Consider the following 25,801-nt stretch of genomic DNA (forward strand, 5'->3'; position numbering starts at 1 on the left):
CAGTGTTCCCTGTCCACCCATTACCCCGGGATCCTCCCCAGATCCCACCACCCAGCCCAAGCACCCCCTAGGAGGGAAAATAGGGAGAAAAAGGCTCAGTTGTCCCCTTGTCCCCCCAGATCAATGTGAAGGGGGACACCAGGGATAAGGGGGGTGACACCAAGCTCAACATCAGCCCTGGGCTGGGGGCAGGGGGAGTCTGAGTCACAAAAAGACATTTAGGGGAAGAAAATCCATCAAGAGCTTTGGGGTGGCACCTGGACAGCAGCACCTGCCACAGAAAAACACCCCAGGAACCTTCCAGCCACGGGGGTGACCACAGAGCTCTTCTCCACCTTCCTTTCCTCCTCCTTGTCCCAAGGGAAAAACCATCCTTGGGATGGGCTCACACCACCACCACCTCCCCCCAAAACCAGCAGCATGCTCCTGCCCCAAAATGTCTCCCACAGCCTTGTGAAAATGTCCCTTGGAGGCACAGGGAGAGAGGGACAAGACTAAACCACCAGCATGGGATTTTATTTTTTTTTTTCTTAAGAATTTCTTTTTTTCCCCTACTGGTGGAAATTCAGGGTTAAAGGGCAAAAACCTAAAGAAATACTTTGGATTTTTTTTTTTTTTTTTTTTTTTTTGTCTGTCTAGGTTTTTTGTTTTGTTTCTTTCTTGCAGAATTCCCCCATCTGGAGATAAAGCCAGAGGGGAAAACTCTTTCCCCAAGGTCAATGACAGAGCTGACACCAGGTCACTGGGGTGCTGCCCAAACCACTTTGCCCCAAATTTTACGGGAATCTGAGTAATTTTACCATCACCCAGAAATCAAGACCAAAAGCCCCATGAAATTGCAAATGGGGTGGAGGAGGTAAGGGAGGAGCAATTACTGACCCAGAGGAGTGGGGTGAAGGCACCCTCAGGTTGGACAAACCCAACCCCAAGGAGTTTTTGGGAAGAGGAGGATGCTGCTCCCACCAGCACTGGGACACCAGGGGAGAAGCCAGCAGCAGGTTTGGGGCTGGATGCCACCAATTCCTACATCCCAAGGGCTGGAATCCCATTTCCCCCAGGAGATGAGACCCGGGAGGCCAATTCTGCAACAGAAACAGCCTGGGGAAACTTCCTGCCATGGAGGGGGGGGAGGAAAAAAAGCAGGAAAATTCGATGGAAAGAACAACCCGCCCCGGGGCAAAGCTCCCTCCGGCTTCTCCCGCTGACTCCGTGCCCTCAAGAAACAATATTTTTTTTAATTTTTTTTTTTTTTTTTTCCCCAAAATTTAACGGGTTTTGACATCCCCCCGAGTGGCAGCTTCTCTGCCGGCAGCTCCCGAGCCTCTCCAGCGCTGTTCCATTCCGGCTGGAGGGAGCAGCAGAGAGTCCCCAGGTTAAACCCAGCGCTGCACTGCTTGGGGAGCTCCAGCCTTAGGGTCGGGGCATTAGGGGGGGGTGGGAGATGTTGTCCTGCCTTTTGGGGTCAGCCCCGGCTCCCCCGTTACGGGAGGGTAAAAAAAAAAAAAAAAAAAGAAAAAAGGAAAAAAGGTGTTGGAGTTGCTCCCTGCACACATCAGCTCCCTCCCCATCCCTTCCCGACCGCCTCCGTCTGGATGGAGTGGATGCCCTGAAATGATCCCGGAGGAAACAATCTAGGTAATATTTAATTTTAATTGGGTTTAATTCAATTTTTAGGTTGTTTTGGTTTGTCGATTTTTGTTGGGTTTGTTTTTTTGTTTTTCTTTGTGTTTGTTTTTCCCAAAGGGGAAGCTGCTGGAAACTGCCTTTTCTTTTTCTCCCTGTTCAACTCCTGTCCCATCCCTTTTTTTTTTTTTATTTTTATTTTTAATGCACCAATTCCTCCTGTCCATATCCAGAAGGGTGAACTTGGAAGAACTAGAAATTCCCAAGTGGGATTTTTGATTCCCACATTCCACTCCCAGAGTGTTTTGAGCATGACACTATTTCTAATTTTTTTTTTTCTTTTTTAAATCAAATTCACCCAAATAAATTCTAATTTTTGAGCCCGGGATGCCCTGCTATGGCTGCTGCTATTTTATTTCGGCCTGCTGGTGTGTTTTATTTCTCATGGGCATTAATATCCTCTCCTCCAACGCCACTTTTAGAGCTTATTTCATAACTTTGCTGCCATGGATCCCAACCTACTTTCAAACTGCTCAACCACCTGCACAGCAAACACCTCCCACGGGCACAGCCAGGATGTATGGGAGCTTTATGTCCCATCTCCAGCACCTGTCACTTAACCACTGTCCCTGCCAGCCTATTAATAATGGGGGGAAATAACCCAAAATCCCTTCCTATTTCTAATTTCCTTTTTCCAACCAAATCTGCCATGTAATTTTTGGCCACCAAATTCCCAACGAAATCTTTGCAACCCAATTTCCAGTGGCATTTCTTTCTCTTTTTTTTTATTCTTTTTCTTCTTTCTTTCTTTTTTTGGCCACCGTCTCTACAATACACAATTTTTTGCAACCAAGTCTCCAATCGAGCTTTTTGGTTTTGGTTTTTTTCTTTTTTTTCCTTCTTAATCAATTTGGTTATTTTTCCTCCATCTCAAAAACCATCCCAGAGCCCCAGGGTGGGGGTCCCAGCAAGCAGCATGGAGCAGAGCTCCACTTCCCCCACCTGGGAATAGGCCCCCGGTCTGGTTTAGGGCTTTGTTTTGCTTTCTGTTGCTTTACTGTTTCTTATTTTTATTTTAAAGCCCTCCCATGAAATTTTGAAGTTGTTATCACTGCTTTTTTCACCCCTCACATGAAAAGAAAACAACACCAAACCCAGCAGCGGTTCAATAAAAACCAAGGGGAGCAAAGGAAGGGGAAGAAATTATTTTGGGAGCCATTGGGTGCAGCACTGAAAACCCAGCTCCAAAAAACCCATCATCATCATCATCAACTGATTTTTTTTTTTTTTTTTTCTTTTTTTTTCTCTTTTTTTTTGCCACTTACCAAAACTTGAGGTCCAAAGCTGACTTCAGGCACCCCGAACCCGCAGGTCCCACTCCAGGCTCCCCACGCCAGGGAAACCCACAGCATTTTTATAGCCTGAAAGCTGGGGTGGTCCCCGCCCACAGGGTGCTGCTGGAAAATGAGAATTCATCAGCATTTGGGGACGATGACAACGTAAAACTTCCCCCCCCCCAGCCCCGACTGACACCCCCAGCCCAGCCGAGCCCCCTCCGCCCCGCTTCTCCCTCTCCTCCATCACCCCAAGGCAAAAAAACCCTGATTTTTGTTTAAAATCATCAAATAGGCTCTTAAATCCCGTGTCCCCCACTTGCACCCCTTGCAGGAGCAGCTCCTGGGGGAGGCCTCTTTTTTTTTTTTTCCTTTTTTTTTTTCCATTTTATCTTTCTTTTTTTTTTTCTTTCTTCTCTTTCCCCTTCTTTTTTTCCCCTTCCTTTTATTTTTTCCTACTTCTATTTTTGTTCTTCTATTTTTTATTATTATTTTTTTTTTTTTACTTTTTTTTTTTTTTTACTTCTTTCTGTATTTTTTCCTTTTTTTTTTTTTTTTTTTTTTTTCTGAAAAGCCTCGGAAACCAGAATGTTTCTGCAAAGAGTTTATCGAATTACATTTGGGGACAAAGAGCTAAAGTGCATTTTCTTGAAGGCTTGACAATTGGGGGAGCCATCAAGGAAATGAAAAGAATGACAGAAAACCAAAGGCTTTTGTCAGATGGAGAAATGCCATCAGAAAAGCCAGGGTTGGGGGGCCTTTATTTTTGGTTTTGGTTTGATTTCCTCTCAACTTTCTTTTCCCAGGTGTTAAAGTCGGGGCTGTGGGGAGGGCAGGGAAAAGCAAGGAAAAGCCATTGGGTTTGGGGGGAATTAAAAATTGGGGGATTTCTCCTCGGGGTTTTGTTTTGAGCTATTTTTTTTTTTTAACAAGATGCCAGTGTTTAAAAGAAAAATGAAGCCCCTTTAGAAATGTGAAGCTGCTGAGATAATGACTGCGATCTCTCTAAGACTGGATGGGAACAGGTGATATTTTTTTCTTCCTTTCTCGTTCCCATCTGTCCTTTGTTCCAGGAGAGACAGAAACGAGATCATTTTGATATTCCCCTTTTTTTTTTTTTTTTTTTTTCTTTTTCCTACGCCCGCTTTCTCCCAAGGAAAAGAACTGCCAGGGGTTTAGTAGAGAGGGAGATAGACAAACAAAATATAAATAAAACAAACCCTTTTCTTTTTTAATTTTGCTTCCACAAAGCCAGAAGCAGGGGGTTTGGGTCTGCTCGGCACCTGAGCTCTGGATGATCCCTCGGGAAGATGCTCCAGGGCTCATCCCACTGAACCTTTTTTCCCTTCCATGCTCCATTTTCTCCCCCCCAGGTGCCACCTCGATTGACAACAGAATTTTGAGGTCCCTTTCAGCCCCCCCAGAAGCCACCCTGTCCCTCCAGCCCTCCTACAAACCCCAGCACTGGGGCAACAAGCAGCCCAAAGCTCCAAGGCCCCTTCGGAGCATCCCGACTCCCACCCCGATTCCCAGCTGCAGACAGAAAGTTGGGAGCTTCTGTTGCTTTTGGGTTTGGTTTTTTTTTTTGCTCAATCAGGAGCATTTTGCGTGTTTTCTCCCCCAACTTCTGCAAACAGAAGCTCTAAGCTCCCCAGACAAGTGGGGATGTTTTGCTCGGCGTGCTGGCAATATTTTCTGGATATTGTGAATAATCTCAGGTATCCAGAGCTTTTCCTGAATGTCTCCTGGTTTGAAATATCTTATTTATCTTTTTTTTTTTAAATTTTTTGCATCTCCTATTTTATCTTCTTCTGCAAAACATTGCCCTAAAAAATCTGGTTTAAATGCCTTTATAAAAAAAAAAAAAAAAAAAAGCAACTTGCCAGCCCCGGCTGGGATTTTTTAATTTATTTTAATTTTTTCCTATTAAACTTTTCTCTTTTTTTCTTTTTTTTTCTTTTCTTCATTCTGCTCCCAGAAAAAAAAAAAAAAAATCTCCCAAAATTCAGCCCTTTTAGAAACCTCTCTGGCTTTTCCCCTTGCCTGGGTCTTTGGCAGGGGGCAAAGGGTGTTGGGCTGCAAAGGGTTTTTGCATCCTTGCAAGAATACAGCCACTGTTATTTTACCAGCCACCCAGCCTTTTAGAAAATCAAAAAGGCATTAACAAGAAACATCTTACACTGCTCTGAAGGCAAATAAACTACGTTGAAGTTTCCCTGTTCATCTCAAAAAAAAAAAAAAAAAAAAAAGGGAAAAAGGGAAGGGGATTTCAGGAGCCTGGGATTTTCATCCTTCTCACCATGCTGAATATTCCAATTTTCTTCTCCCTGCCCCTGTCCCCTCTCCCAAACTTTTCCAAAATCCTATGAAAAAAAAAAAACCAACAAAAAAAGTGAATAATATTCAGGGTCCATCAGCAGCTCATGGGTTTCAGGGCTGGAGCTCACGTTAACCTGCTCAGGGCAAAGCTGGGCTCCCACTGGGAAAAAAATGGAAAGAAGGAGGCAGGGAAAGGAGGGGTGGGGGGAAGGATGGAGGGGGAGAAAAAGGAAAAAAACCAAAACAAGACCCAAATGAAAAACACATCAAGCCTCAAACAAGAGGATGTTCAGGGTGGGATTCATCGTCTCCCCCAGCACCCAACCCAAGGGCTGGGGTTGCACCAGGCACACGCTGCCCCCCAGACACCAGCCAGGAATGAAGCTGGGTTCCCCCCCAGGAGATTATTCCTAAAGTAACCCCTAAAAAACCCCAAACTTTTTTCCCCTCAGTACCTTTTCAAACATTTCTCAGGCTCAAAAAGCTGGGGCTGGTGAGTGGCTCCAGAGAGCACCCATGGGTGATGGGGGGGGGGTCAGGGTGTTTGGGGTGAATCTGCCCAGCAGTTGGGGCTCCAAGGATTTAGGGCATCCAGCAGAACCCCCACAACCCCCCACCCTGAATCCCCACAACCCCTCTGAGCCAAGAAGCCTTAAAAAGAGAGAAGATGCCCCGGGATGGGCTCACCCTTTGACTGCAGAGTGATGGGGTGAAGCACCCCAGCACCCACTGGTGACCCAGAGGGGGGACCCCAGGGTGGAAACTTCACTTGGGGGATCCTGAGTTTGTAACCTGCTTGAAAAATGGGTGCACAGGGGTGCAGGATGGTGCCCTGGGGCACAGGATGGTCCTGGGAGCTCACCCAGCCTTGGGGACCAGAGGTGGCAGCTCCTGGTTGCAAGGTGTTTGGTGCCACAGTGGGGTAACAGCAGGCTGGCATCCCAGTTAGGCACAAATAATTACTGTTATTTTTGTCAGAAATAAATTAAAAAAAAAGAAGCTTTTTACCTCCTCAGAATTCAGCAGTTTTCAATTTATCATTGAAATTTATCATTATTTTCAATTTATCACTGAGCAAAGCAAGCAGGAGGGGACCAGAAAATGGGAAGGAGGTTTGGGAGAGAGGAAAAGTGTTGGGGAAGAGGAATTTTCCCATTTTTCAGAACTTGTCTTTCTAGTTTGGGGAAGTTTGGGGAAGTTTTCCACTTCTCTCAAGGACACGTGGAATAAAGTTGAAGCAACGTGGCTCAGTTTCTTACCAAAAGGTTTCCTCCCCTTCCCAGCAGCATCAGTTTGAGTCTTGCAGATGACTTGTGTCACCTTGTAACTCAAAGAAAAGACAACAACCCCACTGAAAGCCCCAGAATAATTGGGTATTGCACCTATGGGTTCATGCTGGCTCTGGAGATTTTTGTGTCTCCTGAAACGTGCACCAATGGTTTCTCTAGAAATGGCATGGAGGTTTTCCCATTCTCCTTGCAGAACTCAGTTTTCTTTTAAGGAAAACTTCCCAAAAGGCAAAATCAATCCAGGCTCCCCGTTAAAAATCCAGGCAAGAAATTCAGACCCACTTTGAGCTGCGTTTGGGTTTCCTAAGAAGGCAAATCCCAACTCCCTTCATAAAATACTCTGGGTTTATGATGGGAAAAGAAATGAGTAGGTGCAGTAACAAGCACCTGTGTGGGGTTCCCTGCTGGGCTGGTGTGGGGGCACTGGGAGAGGGTAACTGGGAGGTATCACCCCTCTTCTGCATCCCCCCCCTCCTCTTGTTCACAACATAAACCCAACAATGAGGATGCAATATCCGGGGTGACAAAGCCTCAGAAAATAAAACCCAGCAAACAACAAGAAAAAAAAAACAAAACCCACAAACAACCAAAAAAACCTTTGCAAAGGTTTTGGTTTTGGTTTTTTTTTTTTGAGGCTCTGGATGCAACCAGATCAAATCTCAGGTTCTGGCAAGCAGCGTGGGGAGGAAGTTGTTAACATTTTGGTGTGAGAAGGCACCTGCTCATCCTTCCAGCCCCCACCCTGCCCTTCACCATTCAACCCAGGGCACGTGAACCCCGGTGGGTTAAGAGCACAAAACCTTTGCACAAAAACACCCTCGAGTGACCCAGTAGCTAAAAGCTCATTTGCATTCATTACCAGTCCCCAGCCAAGTTCTGAGCTAGTACTGAAGAGCTGCTCCATCCCCCTTCCTCCTCCCCATCCCCCCTTACCTGCCCCGTGAAAGGTCCCTCCTCTCTCTGGCTGAAGCTCAAGGGATCGTGTTGGGCTCCAGACCTATCGAGTGACAGAGAAAATAATTCACTCAGAAAGAGGATTCATCCCCAGGGCTGGGAGCTGAGGCCTCCAAAGAGGTGGCTCAGCACCACTCCGGGAGCTTTGGCTCAGCCAGGAGAGGCACGGATGCATCCGACTGCTTCCAACTCTCATGGCTGCTCCTGGAGCTGGGAAAAGAGGTGGGAAATCTCAAGATGAGGTGGGAAATCATCAGGGATTTTATTCCCCCCGCCTCCTAATGGGGTTTAGACCTAGGAGAGATGGAGCATCTATGTTGGCATGAGTTTAGCAGGCAAAGAGTAGGTTTGGTCACATCTGTCTCCTGTGGGCACCCCTTGCCTCTCTTGAGGGACTCCAGGAGCTCTGAGATGCTCTCTGGGACACTCTCCCAGGGAGGTTTCCCCAGGTGGAGCTTTCCCCTGGCCCTGGCTGCCCCCAGAAGCTGTGGCTGCCCCATCCCTGGCAGTGTTGAAGGTTGGATGGGGCTTGGAGCACCCTGGGCTGGGGGAGGTGTCCCTGCCCATGGCAGGGGGTGGGAATGGATGAGCTTTAAGGTGCTTCCAGTCTGGAATTTTGTGATCCTGAAGAAGGATCACGGGCAGCAATGCTGCAGGTGGCTCAGGGTGTCCATGCCAGCACCTGCTGTCACCATCCCCACAGCCCCAAGGGCTCCTGATGCCCCTCGTGTCACAGCGTGGGTGCACACAGAGGACGGAGCCACGGAGAGGTTCAATCCCCCAGGATGAGGCACTGGGATTGCCACCAGCAGCCCAGGACCACGCCATGCTCAATGCCAGGGCCTGAAGATGGGCAGTGACTTGCAGGGCTGGGTCCTGGTGCCCAAAGCTGCTGGAAAATCCCCAGGGTGCTGGGGATCCAACATCCTTCTGCCTCTCACACTCTCTACCTCTCGCTCTAGACGGTTCTCATTAAGCCCCACAATTGATCTCCTGTCTTTAAAGGAAACAAGAAAGAAGGAACAAACCCCCCCCCCAAAAAAAAAAAAAAAAAAAAAGAAAAAAAAAAAAAGAAAAAAGAAAAAAGAAATCCTCCTTCCTTCAGCCCAGGGGAAGGAAATCTGGCTTTAATTTTTTTTTCTTTTGTCATTCCAGTCAGGGATTTCACTTTAACGACGCTGCCTTCCCCATTCCTCTTCTTCTGCTCTTCAAGAAACAGGAAAGTCCTCCCTCTGCTCTCGATGTTGCCTCCCTTTGTTCTCCACTCTGCTTCTCTGATTTATGGAAGGACTCTTCTCACCCTCCATCTTTCTTCTTGGGAGTCAAGGACCCCCAAAATGTGGTGGTCCCCACCCTGGTGCTCAGAAGAACCACTCTGTGCCTTGCTCTGATCTTCCTGCCTGCCACTAAATATTCCATCTCCACTGGGAAGGTGCTGGAGGACCACACCTTTGGAGCTGTCCTGCAGGAGGAGGCTTCACATTTATGCTCCCAAATGGCTCTCTGACTTCCAGAAATGGGATTAAATCCAACAGAATTCATACCCAAACAGGTAAGAGGAGGTGGACAGACCAATCCACCTGGATCAGCATCTCCAGGAGGTTAACTCCTGCATGGAAGTGGCTGTTGAAGACCCAGGAGAGATGGTCCAAGTCCCTTCCCTTCATCATGGTGGTGGACATGGAGGGTGTGAGAAGAAGCCCAAACTGGTCCCTGGGAGGGCAATGGTGATGCCAGGAGAAAAAGCAGGATTTAGAGGTGAAGGTGGGAAGGGGGCAGAGAGCATAATGGTCTTTTCATCAGAAACTGAGACCAAAATAATGGCCTTCTAAGCAGAAAATGAGCCCAGATTATGTTGGGTTTGTTGTTTTGTTTTTTGGCATGTGCATCAAAAAGTTATTAAAAGGAACTGGTTAAATATCTCATTAACGAAGATGAATGATGTCTCAGATTTGTTTTTAAATAGTTCAAAGCAGTTTTTTTCTGACCTCCCAACGTGTGTGCATGGAGGGGGCTCTCAATGGCTGAAAATATTCCTTTTTAGAATTTTTTTAAAAGCAGCTTAAACCGATTTCAGTGCTGGAGCTGCTACTGCACACCCTGGGGGGGAGAGATCAGGCTGGGACACGAGAAAAATCCCTTTGCTGCATGCAGAAACATCCCAGGGATCTCAGGGGCTGCTCTGCAAATCCAAGTTCTCCATCAAGCCATGAGATGTTTACAGCTGGGAAGGAAGAAGCTCCCTCCTGCTAGAAGGAGAAGCTAAGAAACAGCTCCAGAGGATGAGACCTCTCACATCTCATCCCCCCTAAAAACCACAGCTGGACCATCCCCAAGCTCTGAAGGATGCAGGTGGTCCCCTCACCGTGTTCATCATCCCATGGTCTGGCCATGGACACCCAAACCTTGCCCTGGAAACCAGGTCAGACAGAGCGTCCAGCTCAGCCTTCATCCCTCTGGTCAACCCCCGAAGATGTCCCATGAATCCTGAGCCCTAAATAAAAAATATCCCAGGGCTGGGAAAAGGCAAAGCTGGGGAGGGGAGGAGCGTGGTTCCCGATGGGTTTTTGATACACAGCCTCAGCTCAGGCCCAGAGGAGCTTCCTTGGAAGAATGATTGCATTAAAATAGCCCTCTCCATTACACAGACACTAATAGAGGCTCAGTGCATTATTCCTATCAAAGTGCAATTTGCATTTACAAAGGGCTCCTGGGAAGTGATGGATGGGGAAGGAATGGAGAAAGGCTTGTAAAGCCGAGCGTGCTCATCTTGGAGGAACTTCCAAGCACAAGGCGGTTTTTCTTTACACCTTCCCCTCCACAGAAACCCGTGACGTCTGCTGAAATGAACATTCAGGCTCTCACCTTTCACCCCACAGCCCATCAATAAAAACCGGAGGAGGGGAGGAGAGGGGATGCTCATTTATCTTCATTAGGGCTCTGGCCAGCTCCTCTGATCACCGCGTCGGCGTCGCCGGGGAGAGAAAAAGCTACTGTTCCTCTGCCCTGCTTCCCTGCACACCCCAGCCCTGGGCAGCTCGGGGTGGGGGGACCCTGCCCAGCACCTCAGCCAAGGAGAAAATGGGATTTTTGGGGGGTATTTCCCTCTGCTCGACTCCTCTGTGGAGGCTGAGCTGAAGGAAGAGCGGGCGGCAAAGGGAGGGTGAATGAAAAAGTAAATGATTGGCATGGGATGCTCAGCAGAGGAGGCAGACTGAGAAAGGAGGGAAAACCCCATGAGGAGAAGTTGAAATGGGGGATGTTGAGCTTGAATGTCTTAAAAGGCTGATCTCTGGCCTGAAAGCTCAATCCCCATCACCAGTTTCCCTGTTACCTGCTTCCTGCAGCTGTCTGGAACCCCACTTTGGATCATGTTGGGAGAGGCACTTCCCCATCCCTGCCCTGCTCAAGGTTTCCTCCCATGGACATGCTGAAAGATCTTGGAGGGCAATGGAGATGATCTGAGGGCTGGAGCAGCTCTGCTCTGAGCCAGGCTGAGAGAATTGGGGGTGTTCAGCCTGGAGAAGAGAAGAATCCAGTGGGGAAACCTTAGAGCACCTTCCAGTGCCTGAAGGGGCTGCAGGAAAGCTGAGGAGGGACTTTGGAAAAAGGTATGGAGAGATGGGATGAGGGGGAAGGGTTTCAAAGTGGAAGAGGGGAGACTGAGATAAGATTTTAGGAAGAAATTGTTTGGGGTGAGGGTGCTGAGCCCCAGGGTGCCCCCAGAAGCTGTGGTTGCCCCATCCCTGGCAGTGCTGAAGGTTGGATGGGGCTTGGAGCACCCTGGGCTGGGGGAGGTTGTCCCTGACAACCCTTCCCAGGGAGAAATTGTTCCCAAGCTCCAAATGGGACAGAGCAAACAAGCTCCTTTCTCTCAGGGCTCCTCTGCTCCTGGGATCAATCAGAGCTGGCTGCTTCACCAAGTCCTGCAGGAGAGATGAGCACACACCACACCACACGCTCTTCTCACAGCAACCAGGAGTTTTGCAACGAGGAGGAAGGAGGAATGATGGACAGAGGTACAAGGATGTAGAGCTCCTCCACGCCAACCACCACTCATCACATCTGAAGGTTTCCTCCTCTTTGCTGCCTGGGCTCAGAGCAGGTCAATTCTGTCAAGCCACAGCAGCTCTCTGCTCCCAGCCCCAAGCAGCATTATTTTGCTGCTTTTCTCTTCTTGTTTGCCAATGGAGGAGCATGTTTGAACATGGCATTTGCTTTGCAGACGACGCATAAAGAGCTGGGAGTTGCTCTCTGACCAGGAATGACCTTCAGCCTCCTCCTCAACCTCAGCCTGGCAGCCCCAGCAGCCTCCCCAGGAGTGGAGCATCTCCATGCCAGCATGGCTGCACCTTGCTCAGAAAACCAACGTGCTCTGTGGTGACCTCTCCATGTGCTCCACAACATCTGGGAAGGTTCTTCACATCCCATGCTCAGGTCCTGCCACCCTGTAGGTGACCACAGGCATTGGCATTGCAGCAGAGAAGAGCAAATTCCTGGAGCAACCTGGGCTGGTAGGAGGTGTCCCCGTCCACGGCAGGGAGGTTGGATCGTCTCTAAGCTCCTTTCCAACCCAAACCAGTCTGGGATTCTCTGCTTCTATGAGCTGTGCAGCAAACTGCTTGGTTTCTCATTTTCTGAAAGAGAAACGGATGTTGGGGGAGACCCAAGAGAAGATGGGGCCATGGTGCTACTGTGACTGCAGCAGTAAAACTGTTTGAAGAAGGCCTGGTCCCAGCTGGCTCAGCCACAGGGTGATTGAAAAGAGCTGGGTTTGAACAAACAAGAAAGAAAACCCTGAAAGCAGAGTTTCAAACTGCTCTGGTACCAGATTGTTCCAACAGCCCAGCCTGCACCCTTGCTACTGACAAAGCAGCAGCTCCCACCACCTCCCAGCCCTGAAGCTGGGGGGATCTGAGCTCCCACCTCCTCCCTGGTGCTGAGCATGGCTGGAGATCTCTTTCAGATGGATTTTTTCTGGTGTGACACGGCCTTCAGCCCACTGCTGAGCCCAGATCTGTGCAGGGATCCCCCTGCAGCAAACCTGACACGCTCTGGTCCTCCCTCTTTTTGAACCTCCATGGATGGAGATGCTGCCACCCCCCAACACAAATGCCTGTCCTGGCTGTACAAAAACATTCCTCCTAATTTCAACCTTTCTGGATGTAATTTCAGGCCATTACCTCCTGTCCCATTCCTGGGGAAGAAGGAGAACAGCTCATTCCCTTCCTCTTTGCAGAAGCCTGGGATGTATTTGTTGGCTGTCATGAAGTTCTCCTAAACTAAACAACTGGAAGCCTTTTGATCCTCCTCCCTTGGCCAGGATTTCCAGTCCTCTGGTCTCTTTTGTAGCCCAGCTCCAGGCTGCCTCCAGCCACTCTCTGTCCCTCCAGCTCTGCAGCCTATAAATTTGGGCTCAGAGGTCTCAGCAGCACCAAGAGTGAGACTGGATGCTTGGACCATGCCCAGCAGAACCCAGCTCACCCCTTCCCTCTTCCACACTTTGTTTTTTGGGGGTTTTTTTGGACGAAGAGAAAGCTTTCCCTGAGCATCACTTCTCCTCAGCTCTACCTGGCCATGGTGTTACCCAGATGCAGAGACATTTCAGTTCTCCTTGGGTGAGATTTCCTGAGAGGGGTGGGGAGAGCAGCTGTGAAATAAAATATTTAGAAGGGAGCCAAGCAACAGGGTGTGCCTCAGAAAGTCCAAGACCTACTTTAGTCATCAGCTTATCTATATGGGAACGGGAGCAGGGTGACTCTGGGGTGAAGGATGTCACATTCACCTGCTTTCTAGTAGTCCCTGCAGGGGGGTGTGGGGCATAATAAAAGATTGTCCCCTAGATGACTAGAAAAACAAACCAAAAATATCATAAGCCAAAAAAGCAAGGAAGACCTCAGGCCCCTCTGCACCAGGGAACTTCCTTGTCGGAATTCCAGCATGCAAATCCCACCCCACCTCCCCAGCAGACAAGGAAGATCAGAAGTGCCAGAAGAAGAAGAAGAGGAAGGAGGGTGTGAGGAGGTGCCCAGCTCGGGCAGCCTCGGGGGGTGACAATTTCTCCAGCACCAGTTGCTACACGGGCTGCTGGGTCCCAGGTTTTTTTGGGAAGTGGTTTTCCCAGGAGGGCTGGGAAGCATGGCAGGAGCCAGCTGAGTCTCACCAGTTGTGGGGAGGTGTGGGCTTCTTGTTGCCTTTCCTGGTGACAGTGCCAGCTGCCAGAGATGGGGCTGCATCAGCAGAAAGAAGCATCCTGGGAAAAAGAAAATGAAATTAAAAAAACACTGCTGCTGTAGAGTAATCCAAATGTTTGCAGTTATAATTAATTACTGTCACTTCAGGGCTCATCCAAGCTGTATGGACTTGTGCTGAAGGTTTAGGAAAGTTGACCAGGTTGGTGCTGCAGGAGCACAGAGGTTACAGCAGTGATGGACATGGCTGGGACTGTCCTCAAGCCCTGAGGCCATCCTGCAGGGACAAACCTCTGCCCAGGGAACTGAAACCCACTATCTGCCAAAACAAGGTGCCCACATCTTGACCTCTTCCACCTGCTGAAACATCGGGGCCACATCCAGGCTGGTTCAGCAAGAGAGGATCAGCAGAGAGGACCTGGAAGCAAGTGAGGACCATCAGAGAGGACTTGGGCATCAAGAGAGGACCTGGGCAGCCAGAGAGGACCATCAGAGAGGGCCTGGGCAGCAAGCTCGTGTCTCTACACCTCCTCAAAGAGCCGTCTGACATCTGTAGCAGGGTGGCTAATGAATACAAACGACTGCCCCGTGCCCCCCCGGGGGGTCTTTAACACTTCACACATCTCAGGACGTTGAGTGATCATCTCCCCCAGCCCAGCTCGGGCAGCCCCTCCACCCCACGGCCAGCAGGGAGGAGATGAACGACTGCCGGGGAGACGCGGCCGCGCCGTCATTTTTCATCCAACCCTCTTGGCTTAACCTCTGGTGAGCAAATCAGGTTTCCCTGACACCAGGCTGGGAGCCCTACCTGCATTAAGCATGGCTGGGTCAGGGAGGGGCAGCTGTGATTTATGCCTTCTCCTCACTAATCGGGTTCTGGGGCAGGCAGATATTGATGGGCGCCCGCCTTTGATCCATGGCTCTCCTGAGCCTTCATCCAATTACTGCCCCCGCCCCCAGGATGCAATTAGCAGGGCTTGCCAAGCCACGTGGGGCTCAGGGTGGTGGCACGGGGTGAAGATGAAGGGGATGGCACCTGGAGGAAGGGGGCTGGATCCACCTGAGGGTGGGATGTGCTGGGATGCCTCAGACAAAACGCTGAGGGAGAGTCAAGGAGGGAAGCAGAAAGTCCTGATGGCCTCAGGGGGTCCCATCTTGCTTCCACCCCATCACACAGAGTCACCACACGAGGCACCCACCACCTGGCTTGACCATCCTTGCCATGCCCCTGCCCTGCTGCTCCCTGCATGACCCCATTTCACATCCCAAATCCGGTTGTTCCACCTCCCGTGTCTCCCTGCCCACATTTCTTCCCCTCTACGTAATGCTTTGTGCTCATTCCTCTTGGATTTCCTCCAGTCCTCTTGCCAGGAGAGGTGAGCATTTCCCCAGCTGCTTCATCTCCCTTACCCACCCCTGTTGCAGGTCACACTATCTCTGGGCTATCTCTTCCTCTCCCTTCTCCTATTTGTTTATCTGCTCTGACACCCTCCTTCACCTCTGCTTTCCAGACATGTGGTGACAGCTTTCTTCCTCCACTTCTGCTTTAAAGTCCTCAGTCTTGAAAACTTTGGTGGCCCTTCTGGTCCAGTGTCCATCCACCTTCTTGTTCCTTGCTCTCAGGGGTGGGAAGAAGCTCACTGAAGATGGAAATCTTATTCCCACACAACCTTCTCTATCCTGCAAGAAGTGTTTGAAAGTGCCTGAATGGGCTCCAGGAAAGCTGGGGAGGGACTCTTGGCAAGGGCATGGAGGGATGGGATGGGAAGGAAGGGTTTCAAAGTGGAAGAGGGGAGATTGAGATAAGATTTTAGGAAGAAATTGTTTGGGGTGAGGGTGCTGAGCCCCAGGGTGCCCCCAGAAGCTGTGGCTGCCCCATCCCTGGCAGTGCTGAAGGTTGGATGGGGCTTGGAGCACCCTGGGCTGGGGGAGGTGTCCCTGCCCATGGCAGGGGGGTGGGATTGGATGAACTTTCAAGTCCATTCCAACACAACCAATGCTATGAGCAACCATGATGAGCAGTGTGAAGGGAGCAGGGTGAGATCTGCTGGAACAAAGTGCAGGGCCATGCACCAAACACCTCCCAATGGCAAAGGAGAAGAAAGATCTGGATGTGATGCTCACTGCCTGCAGTGTTTTTGGTCCTCCAAGTTGAATGAGAGGCTCAGATGGGAACATGGATGGGAAATGGCAACCAGAAAATGGAGAGGAGCAGGGAAACCTAAAGCTCCTGGGTCAAGAAGTGAAAACCCCAGCTGGGAAGACAGTGATTTCCCTCTACACTCATCAAGAGAGACAACACCAAGGAGGGAAAAGAGCTGATGAAGTGGAAGAACAAGAGGTGACATGAAAGCAAGCAAGTGCAAACCAGTCTTAGATAAGCCCTGGTGGGACATGGGACAGAGACTTGTAAGTGTGTGAGATGTGAGATGCTGGAAAGGCTTCCAAATAGGCACCCAGGGACAAACTCTTCACTTGCCAGAGAGGGGACTGAAGAATGACCAACAGGAATTTACCACCACAGGACCTTGGGGAGATCAACCCAGCAGCTCCAAGAAGCAGAAGCCCAGACAGAAGCTTTGGGGCTGACATGAGCCCAGGAGCTCTGGGCAGGATTCCTGCCTGTGTGCAGGGACCCACATCAGAGCTTCTCAACCTCTGGAGCCAATGAAGAGAAGATGATGTCTGGACCATCATTATCTGGTGCTCAACCAATTTTGGGGGTTGGTTGGGGAGGTTTTGGCTCCTCTGCAGCCTCCTGCTTGCAGCCACCACCCTGACTCAGAGTTCAGCAAGCACCCAACCAGATTTTCTCTCTTGTTGCATTTGCTGTAGCAGTTTTCCAAAGAGCTGAATCCCAAACCCACAAGCAACCACAAGCAGAGAGCTGGGTTTTTTTTTTCCCCTCCTCATTTTCTTCGAGGCAGGCGAGACAAATGCTTTTCAACAGATATTCCTGAGCATTTATTTCCTCCTGTCTCTGTCCCTTCTTGCCTTCACCTTGATTTACCTCTTCACCTCCTTCCTTGATGAGATTGGCTGAGGTTGCAGGAAAGTGAAGCTGTCAGATGAGCCCATGGGATTTTTCCTCCTTAAGGGAAGCAGCTTCAGCAGCCCCAGAGCTGCCATGGGCCAGAATAAGGGCTTGGAGATCTCATCCTGTCCCACATACAGGGAAGTCATCACTCTGCCTGCTCAGCATCCCTGGAACAATGGGATCACCCTGGAAAGAGGTCATGGAGTGGGAACACAGTGGCTGAGTACCAGCTCTGCTGGACCAGGCGTGGTGGTGACAGTGACAACCAGGTTGAAGATAATCCCAGACAGCAAAGCACACTCTGGGAGTTGTGTTCAGATGGGGCAGTGACAAAGTCTGCACTGGGAGGGTGCTGCAGCCCTGGGAGAGGTCACCAGAGGGGTGAGGGATGTCCTTTCCTTGGGGTTTTTTCAACACTTGGTCACATAAAGCCCCAGTCATCCTGATCCCATGTCAGCACCTGTCCTGCCACGAGCAGGAAACTGGCCTGAAGATTCCAGGGATCCTGCCCACTGGAGAGGGTGGGAGCATCTCCAGCTCCAAGCATGTTCAGGCTGTGCTGGACCTTCTTGGGGTGATCTGCAGCCCCCCCTCCCATAGCAATAGTGATGCTGAGAACCCCTCCAGACCTACCTCTTGTCCTCCATCCCATCTGTGCAGGACAGGCAGGGAGCCACCTGATGGAGATGTCACATCCCAGTGCAGAAACTCCACAGCCTGCAGGAGAGGGCAAAATGAGAACCTCTTACTTTAAAGGTGAGAAAAGCAAGGACATGGACAACCCAAAAGGAGCAACCCCAGGGCTCAGGACACGTTCCCTGCATCTACCCAGTGACATGGCAAGAGGCCAGGGTGTGAGGGGGGGTGTGGGGCCACGTCTCACCCCCTCACCTGCACTGTCCCAACTTGCTCTTCCCCAGAGGTGCCTGGGCATGTTCCTGGGGAGGGTTTGCTCCAGGGACTGCTCCTCAGATGGATGGGGCTACACCCGGCACCATCCTCCAGAGCTGGGCTTGCAACACATCTCCAGGGTTGGGACAAGAGGCTTGCTGCTCTGGCAGCCCCTTCCATGGCCTGGGAGGATCCCAAAAAGTCCTGAGGACCTGGGGGGGTAAAAGGTGATGCTGGTGGTGAGGTCTGGCCCTGCTTTGTGCACCCATGCAGGTCCACCCAGAGCAACTTGGTCTCTGGTGTAACAACACTGAGCACCCCAAATCCATCCCCAAAATGTACCTGTGGCTGCAGCTCACTGATCCACTGGCTGGGATGGGTCCCAGGAGATCTCTTCCCATCATCTCCCACGGAGGCTCCAGGGCTGCTGCAGAACATCTCCAACTCTCCTGCACATCCCCAGAAGCAGAGTCCAGAGCCTGGAGCATCCAGGCTGCTCTCAGCCCAGCTCAGACCTCAAAATCCACCAGGCCAAGGGGAAAAGGACCTAAAAATGTCCTTAACCCAGGTACTTTGCACGGGGATACCCCAAGGGAGGAGACATCAGGCTGACCCATGGTGCTGTGCCAGCTGCTGGGTCCCAGGGTGGGAGGCTCCAGGAATTTTGGGGTTCCTGATATAAGGAGATGGCACTTTCCCTTTTGGTGCTGATTGCCACTACCAGAGAGCACCTGAGGATGTTCTGAGGTGGGCAGAGGAAAGCCAGGAGGTTCCTCTGTCCTCTCCTGCCCCATCTGCATGGGCAAACATCCCTCACAGAAATTAATCATAGAATCACAGAATAATTTGGGTTGGAAGGGACCTCTAAAGCTCACCCAGTCCAACCCTCACCCAGATCAGGTTGCTCAGAGCATCACCTTGAACATCTCCAGGGATGAAGCATCAACCCCCTCCCTGGGCAACCTGTGCCATAATTCCACCACCCTCGTGGTAAGGAACTTTTTCCCAACATCCAGTCTAAATCTCCTCTAATTTAAAAATATTTAGGTAGACCAAAAATAGGAGGTCTTTTCCTCCCTCCTGCACCAAAGTAACACACAGGACTCCCTGCCCCAGGATGGGATGGAAACCAGAAGGGATAAATGCCTTTAAAAAAAAGGCTTTTTTAGAAGAATTCATGGAATACAGTCCAGGGTCCTTTTCCTCTGGGGAAGGAGTCCCCCAGCCCATGAACGTTCCCTAAATCTTTCACACCTACACACCCCACCTGAGTCCTTCTACCAAACCCATTTCCCATTTTCCCTATTATCCCTGCCCTCCAAAGCCTTAATTCCTACTCAGGATTACTTTCCCCTCCTTCAGCTCCAGGCTTGGGTTTCATCCTCCTCGTTTATGGCCAAAACCAATTAAAGCAGCCACCAAATTAAGCAAAACTTGGCTTTGGGCCCCAGAATGAGGACACAACCTGGGGGGCAGGAGCCAGAGGGAGGTGAAGGGGTCATTTCCCTATGGGACAATTTGTACATCCAGGTGTTCCAGCACCAAACCTTTGTTGGGTGGAGAAAAGAGATGCTGAATTTGGCCTTTTCTGGGATTTGAAGTGGGTGGTTTGATTTTTTTTTTTTTTCTCCCAGTGAGGTGAAGGCAAATGCAGATGCACACAGCCACAGCCAGCCCAGGGGCTTATTTAAACAGTTAAATGCTGTATTGTTTAATAGAAGTTACAATAGGATAAATGTACAGTGGAAATCACCATGCTCATTTCTAACGCAATTTAACCTGTAAACCATGCAGTCCTTTTGTTGTTTTTTTTTTTTTATAATCAGTCCATCTCTTGTTTCTTTTAATCAGTAGCTCTGCTAGTGAGTTTTAAGGAAAAAAAAAAGAAAATGTTCCCTTTAAAGTTAAACCTAATTTACTAAATTTTCCCCTTACTGTGCAACGACTTGTGCAAAAAAAGCTGTTTTCACCACATTAGTTGACAAAATCACATCCTCCCCCCCACCCCAAAAAAAAAAAAAAAAGAAAAAAAAAGAAAAAAAAAAAAAAACAGATGAGAAAAAGCAACACAATCAGCCAGTGGACAGGGAGGGAAGGGGACGAGGGTGGGGATGTCAAAATAAAACCTGAGGGATGAGGCAAGGCAGAAACTGGGAGCTGATCAGATTCCACAAGCCCAACCTTGAGATGCCCAAGGGGCTTTTGGGGTGCTGCCCCCCAGGCTGAGGAGCTGTGGGGGGGATGGATGCTGGATCCAACCAGAGCCCACCCATCTCAGGCACCCAACGTGGCCCTGGGGGCAGGACCTGAGCCCCAAGCAGCAGCAGCAGCATCTTTGGAGGTGAAGTACAACAACCATTCCCTGGGTCACAGCCCCCCCACCTCCCTTCACTATTTTTGGGGTGAATCCCACCCAGAGCAGGGTGGTTTTGGGTCACTTGAGAGCAGAAACCCACCTTGAGGTCCTTGGTGATGGGATTTATTTGTGTTCCCCAGGGCTGTGATGACCACAAGTCACACCTGGGGGGATTCACCCCACAGAGCCACAAGAAATGGGGGGCAGAGACCCCAAAAGCCACATCTGGGGATGGGATGTACACCCAGCCAGGGTGTGGGAGGGTGGTTTCATGCTCCAAACCCAAAAAATCCCCAAAGCCAACCCAGAATTCAAGGGAAAAGCCACGGGGGGGTGCAGAGGGGAGGGAGGAAACAACCGAAGGCAAAGATTTCTCTGCCTGGGGCTTGAAAAGGGGTTTGAAGGGGTGAGACAGAGGGACACCCACCAGAAACCTCTCTCAGCTAACCCTTCCCTCCATCACCACCTCAGGGGGGGTGAAAGATTTTTACCCAAAAGCCAATTTCAGCACAGGAGGGACCAGCAGCAGCTGATGCCACCGGGGTGTCCCTGGATCCAGCTGCATTCCCAGCTGCTTCCCAGCCTCCTGCAAACAGTCTGGAGCCAGATGCAGCTTCTGCCCAACCCTCCCTGCTCCTAGTGGCACAATTTTTAAGCAACCCGAAGCAAAGCAGCCCCTCCAACAAAGCCCAGGATGGTTTCTCCCCACCATTCCCTACCAGAGCCTGCCTGGAGTTGTGGTTGGATGTAGAACAAAGTGCAAAATGGCCAAGAGCATCTGACTTGATCTCCAGCCCTAGGAATGAATAAAAAATAAAAAAAAAAAAAAAAAAACACCCAGGAAAAAAAGAAAAAAAAAAAATCTCCTCCCCTGTCTCTCACCCACGTGCACGCATCGAGGCTTTTCCTCTCAGGTCAAGGTAAGGTTTGGGCTGCAAATTAGCACTTTAGAGACCTCACATAAAATTATTCCCAACCCCTGGGCTGCCTGCACAACCCCTGAAGATTCTACAGGAGATGTGCAGATGCTTCTCAGGAAGCCAAACCTGCCTTTTTTTCTCCTAATACATTATTTTTCCCACTGGTGCTGCAACATGTTTGGAAAAGTCTTTTCTACAGCCAATGCTTAAAAAAACCTCAAAACAACCCAAACCTAAGAAAGCCCCAACATATGCACACAGAGGTGTCAGTAGCAGCATTTTTTGTTTGGGGGGGTTGCAAATTCTGGATTACAGCCCCCGTTTCCCACCCCCCTTATAAACTGATAGCAACAATCCTTCCCTCCTCAGCATCATCATGGAGCTTCCCAATCATTAGAATGAGACTCAGAGAGGGTTTTAAATGTCTTCCAGGGCTTCTTAAGCAATCTGTTTTAAAGATTAATTTTAGTTTTGAAGGGACAGAACTGCATCTCTTAGCAAAAAAAAAATAAGTTAATTAGGACCAGAGCACCAAAATGCCATTTTTCATCCCCATCTGTGACTTGTGGTTAGGAGTCTGACCTCCCCAAATCAGAAACTCACTGAATCTCTCCCATGGCTGAGTCTGAGTTTCCCAGCAGCAAGTTCTGAGCGCCAGAAGCCAGTTTGGAGGATCCCAATCCTGATCTCTCTGAAAAGAGCTTACAGGAACAAGAAAATCCAGCCTGGGTCCCTCCACTCCTAACTACAGCTCGGTGAAGATGAGAAGAAGAGCCCAGATGTTGGATGGAGCATCTGAAACAAGGTCTTGCCCTGTGACTCAATTGCTTTGGGATTTTGAGGTGGATTCACCTCCTGCAATGCAACAGAAAGGGGGGAAAAAAAAAAGAGTTTCAAGGTGGGAGCAGGGAGGAGAGGAAAAACCATCCCAGCTGCAGAGCATCACCTCGTCCAGCAGCAGCCCCAGAGGCTGGCAAAAGGGATTTTAAATAAAAATTGCCTTTGACAGTCCATCCCCCCACCAATAAAACCTGGAACTGCTGGAGTGCTTTATTTGTCATGCCTGCTGCTGCTGGGTCAGTGCCTGCAGCTGGAGCAGCTTGATTCCAAAGGATTTTAAAGTGCTTGTTCCTATTTAACCACCCTCAGCTGAAGTTCCCCATGGACAGAAGCTTCCCCTGGTGCTGTCACCATTGGGCTGCTGAGTTTTTCATTCCCATCTCCATCCTCTGGGTAGGAGCTCAGGGCTGATGCTTGAAGCAGCTGATCCCACCAGCTCTGGTCCTGCTCTTGTCCCCACATCCTTCCCACACAGGGAGGGATGGGGAGGAGGAATAAAAGTGTCCTGTGGTCCTGTGGCCTTGGCTGGAAGGCTGAGGGTTTTCCCATCCCTGCCAGGACCATAAGGAGCAGCCTTCTTTCCCCAGAAATTTGGCAAGGAAGAGTTTTCTGTCACAGTCCAGCAAGCCAGGCTCTGTTTCCTTCTCAGTTGTGCCAGATTTGGGATGCCAAGAGGGAGCTGGGCATCCCCTGGGGCTCACAGAGGCCATGGAGAAGCTCCTGGGCTGGTTCACATTTAGGTTCAGCATTTTAGAGAGAAGGGAAGAGGTTGCCAGCAGGGAATGGACTGAGTTAATTTCCACTTGTCCCTCTGAAAGCCTTTGCTGGCTCATATGCAGATGATGATCTGTTCCTGGACATGCTGACACCAACTTTCATTCTTTTTTCCTCCATCCTACACATACTCCAAAGAGGCATTCAGAGGAAAGTAACCTCTGACTTCTCCTCCCCCAAAATCTCCTCTGTAAAGCCAAGTTTAGTTCTCTCCTCCTATTAATGAAAATAATTCCCTGGTCCTGGTGGCTGGAGGCTGCTGGGACAGGAACAGCCCCAGGAGCTCACTGGTGACAAAGTGTCTATTTATTTTCAGGTTAATTAACATGTACCCTTATCAAAAAGCAAACAAACAAACCAAAAAGTACTGCTGAGGAACAAGGAGGGCAAAAAAAGCACCATCATCCCCTTCATGCCCCCAGAGCAAGAGATTCAGAAGAGCTCCCCAGGCAAGAGACAAACTGCAAAAAATTGCACATGGTCAGAGAGCAAGGGGACTGAACCCACCCTAAAAGTGCTGCTGGAGGCATCCAAACAAATCCTGCCTCTCCATAGCTCCCAGACCCTGTGCCAAGGGAAGGGAAGGAGAAGGAACCTCACCTGGCAGGTCAGCAAAGCCACTGCCAGGAGCTGCTGGAGAGCTGAGCACCCATCACAGCAGGACAGGGAATGAAGCAGAACCTCCAGGGCCAGGACACACACCAGGAAGGTTTTAATTCCCTTAACAACAGGGTTTGGGAGGTGAGGAACCAGCTGGGTAAGTTTTCACCTGCAGGAATTAAGATTTGAAAAGGCAAGGAAAAGGTAAGAGTGAAAGGTCCCTCTCTCTGGGTAACCTGAACCCTGGGATTGAAGTCCTCTTGGTGTTTTACTGTCCTCAGAGCTGTCTTGATGTGACCAGAGGATGTTTGGGCACTTCCAGAGTAAAGAGGGAGAATTCTGTCTGCAGACCCTTCTGAGTCAGGGGGATTGCTGAGCAATGCAGCTCCATAGGACACCTCCCATTGCATCTGCTTCAGAAGGTTCCTTCCCATTGCACCACATCAGGAGGAGAGGGAAGATGGGACATCAGCATGGAAAAGAGGTGGGAAGAGAGGAAAAGACCCCAAATGAAGTGTTCTGGACACTGGATGAAGCCAGTCTGGATTTGCAGCATCCCTCCTGAGCATCCCTCCTCTCCTGCTACCTGACCATGCCAGATGCCAGCAGCAGCAGCCCAGCATCCCTGCCAGCTGACCTCCTGGCTCTCCTTTTCCAAATCTGATCAGGGAGGAAACCTCTCAAAGCCCTCCTACATTCAAGGGAAGCTCCAAAAGACACCACTAAGTCCTGGAGGTTGGTGGAGCTCTGATGATTAAGGGTGGGATCTGTAAGGTGGAAAAATCAGCCCTTTTCCAGGGAGAAAAGGAGAAAAGCTGGGAACTGAGTTTGCCTCTTTTCCTACCAAAATCCAATATGCAAGTTGGCAAGCTCACTGGTTTAACCCTCCTTTTGAACTTGTGGCTCCTCTTCCCAGAGCCCATGAGAAGAACCTGAACCCACGACCCCTCCCTATGTTTTTTGTTTCCATTTGTTCTGCAACTGAACAAGTTACCAAAAGGAAGTCAGAGTGATTCTTTTGATTTGGCTTGTAACAATAATAATAATTAAAAAAAAAAAAAGACAAGAAAAAAATAGTCTGGGTGTGAACTTCTCCCTCAGGCCTCAGGATTTACCAACGCTTTACAAACCCCTGAAAATAGGAGCTTATAAGAAAAGACTCCCAAGACCCCCTTCCCAAGAAGTGCCACCTAAATCTTCCCCAGGATTGTTTAAGAAGGGACATTTTGCCATCAGGGTGGGTTCCACGAATACTATACAGGTGAATAAAAAAATACATATACTCTCTTTGAACAAGAATCCCAAGTCCAGGCATGTGGAAGGCTGTGGCAGGAGGTCCCCAGGTCCCTCAGGAGTGGTGGCTGTTGATGAGGCTGCGGAGCTGCTTGGCCACGGTGTCTATCAGCTTCTGCTTGTCCCTCTCGTTTTTCCGAAACTGGGCAAAAACGTTGTTTTTCCTGCTCGTGTCCCTCATCCTGTGCAGGAGCAGAAAGAGGTTATGGGCACAGGGATCGGCGCTGCAACCAAGCCCCGGGATGGAATCGCCTGTGAAGTCTCCTTAGAGAGAGGAGGTGGCTGCACCCAAGGGTTCTGCCCTGATTTTCGTCACCTGGCTATGTCCAGGTGGGCAGACAAAGCTTTACACACTTCTCATTTTTGCTTTCAATCCCACAGACAGCAACCAGTGTCACCCTGGGGTCTGTCTCTAGCAGGAAACCCTAAAGCTTCTCGTCCTCCCCTTCCAAAGGGCTCTTGCTATGTCCCCGTGTCACCTTCTGAAGGGGGGAATGACCACACTGGACTATTCAGAAGAAAATTTAAAAATCAGCACCAAATCCACAGCATTAAGGCTTCTTGTTTGATGAGGGCTGCACTGCATGCAGCCAAGAGATGAAGCTGGAAAGGCTCCGAGTTGTGACCTCAAAATATGACACAGTGCTGTAGAAGTTAATTTATATTAAAGGAAGGAACCCAGCACTGTTTCCCCCGATTTACAAATCTTCTTGAGTTTTGCATTTGGTTGTAAATTGCATTTGATACATTAGGCATCTCACTGATCTCCACGAGGTCTCCAAAAAGCCAAAAAGAGATAAGAAGAGCAGGAGGTGGGATGGGACCTGGAGGGGAAGGTGGTGCAGCTCCATCTCTCTCTGCCATGCAAAGCTGGGGCTTCATGCATGCTCACATTCGTGGATGCATTTTTTATTTTTTTTTTGGGGGGGGGGGATCAGGTTTTGTTGCATGCTCCAAGCATGACACAAGCAGAGCATGTGCTGGGAAGGGAAACCAATCCACCAAGGTCAACCCTGCAACAGGTACTGAAGGTTTCAGGCTCCCAGTCTCCAAATTCTCAGCCAGCACTGTAATACCACAATCTGTAAATTGTTTACTTGGTAAATCAAATCTGGCAGGGGCAGGTGGCTTTGGAGGAGTCACACGAGCTGATGTTTTCAGCTTTGGGGACCTAAATGAGGGATCAAAGTGATGGTGACACAACGTGGATAGTCCCCAGGAAGCTGGCATCTGATCAGCCTCATGTGGGGGGTGAGTTAACTGAGAACAAACCAAACCTCTTGGGAGTTATTTAACTGATGAAAAAAAATACAAAATAATCTAAGGTTTTTCCTGCTTCAGTCTTCCTAAAAATAACCAAAGAGAATCTGAATTGTTCCC

General features: G+C 49.7%; 1 protein-coding gene across 4 annotated transcripts in view; it reads right to left on the reverse strand.

Annotated features, from left to right (window-relative positions):
* Positions 1-19,321: 19,321 nt before the first annotated feature.
* The window catches only part of EXOC6B (exocyst complex component 6B), a 244,157-nt gene continuing 237,677 nt past the window's right edge, over positions 19,322-25,801 (reverse strand). For all 4 annotated transcript variants that reach the window (XM_071753121.1, XM_071753120.1, XM_071753125.1 and 1 more), the window contains one exon: positions 19,322-24,603. In XM_071753121.1, coding sequence (XP_071609222.1) covers positions 24,477-24,603 — 127 coding nt within the window. In that variant the 3' untranslated portion in view covers positions 19,322-24,476. The remainder of the gene's footprint in view (positions 24,604-25,801) is intronic.

The sequence above is a fragment of the Heliangelus exortis genome, chromosome 10, assembly GCF_036169615.1.
Source record: "Heliangelus exortis chromosome 10, bHelExo1.hap1, whole genome shotgun sequence".
NCBI classification, from domain to species: Eukaryota; Metazoa; Chordata; class Aves; order Apodiformes; family Trochilidae; genus Heliangelus; species Heliangelus exortis.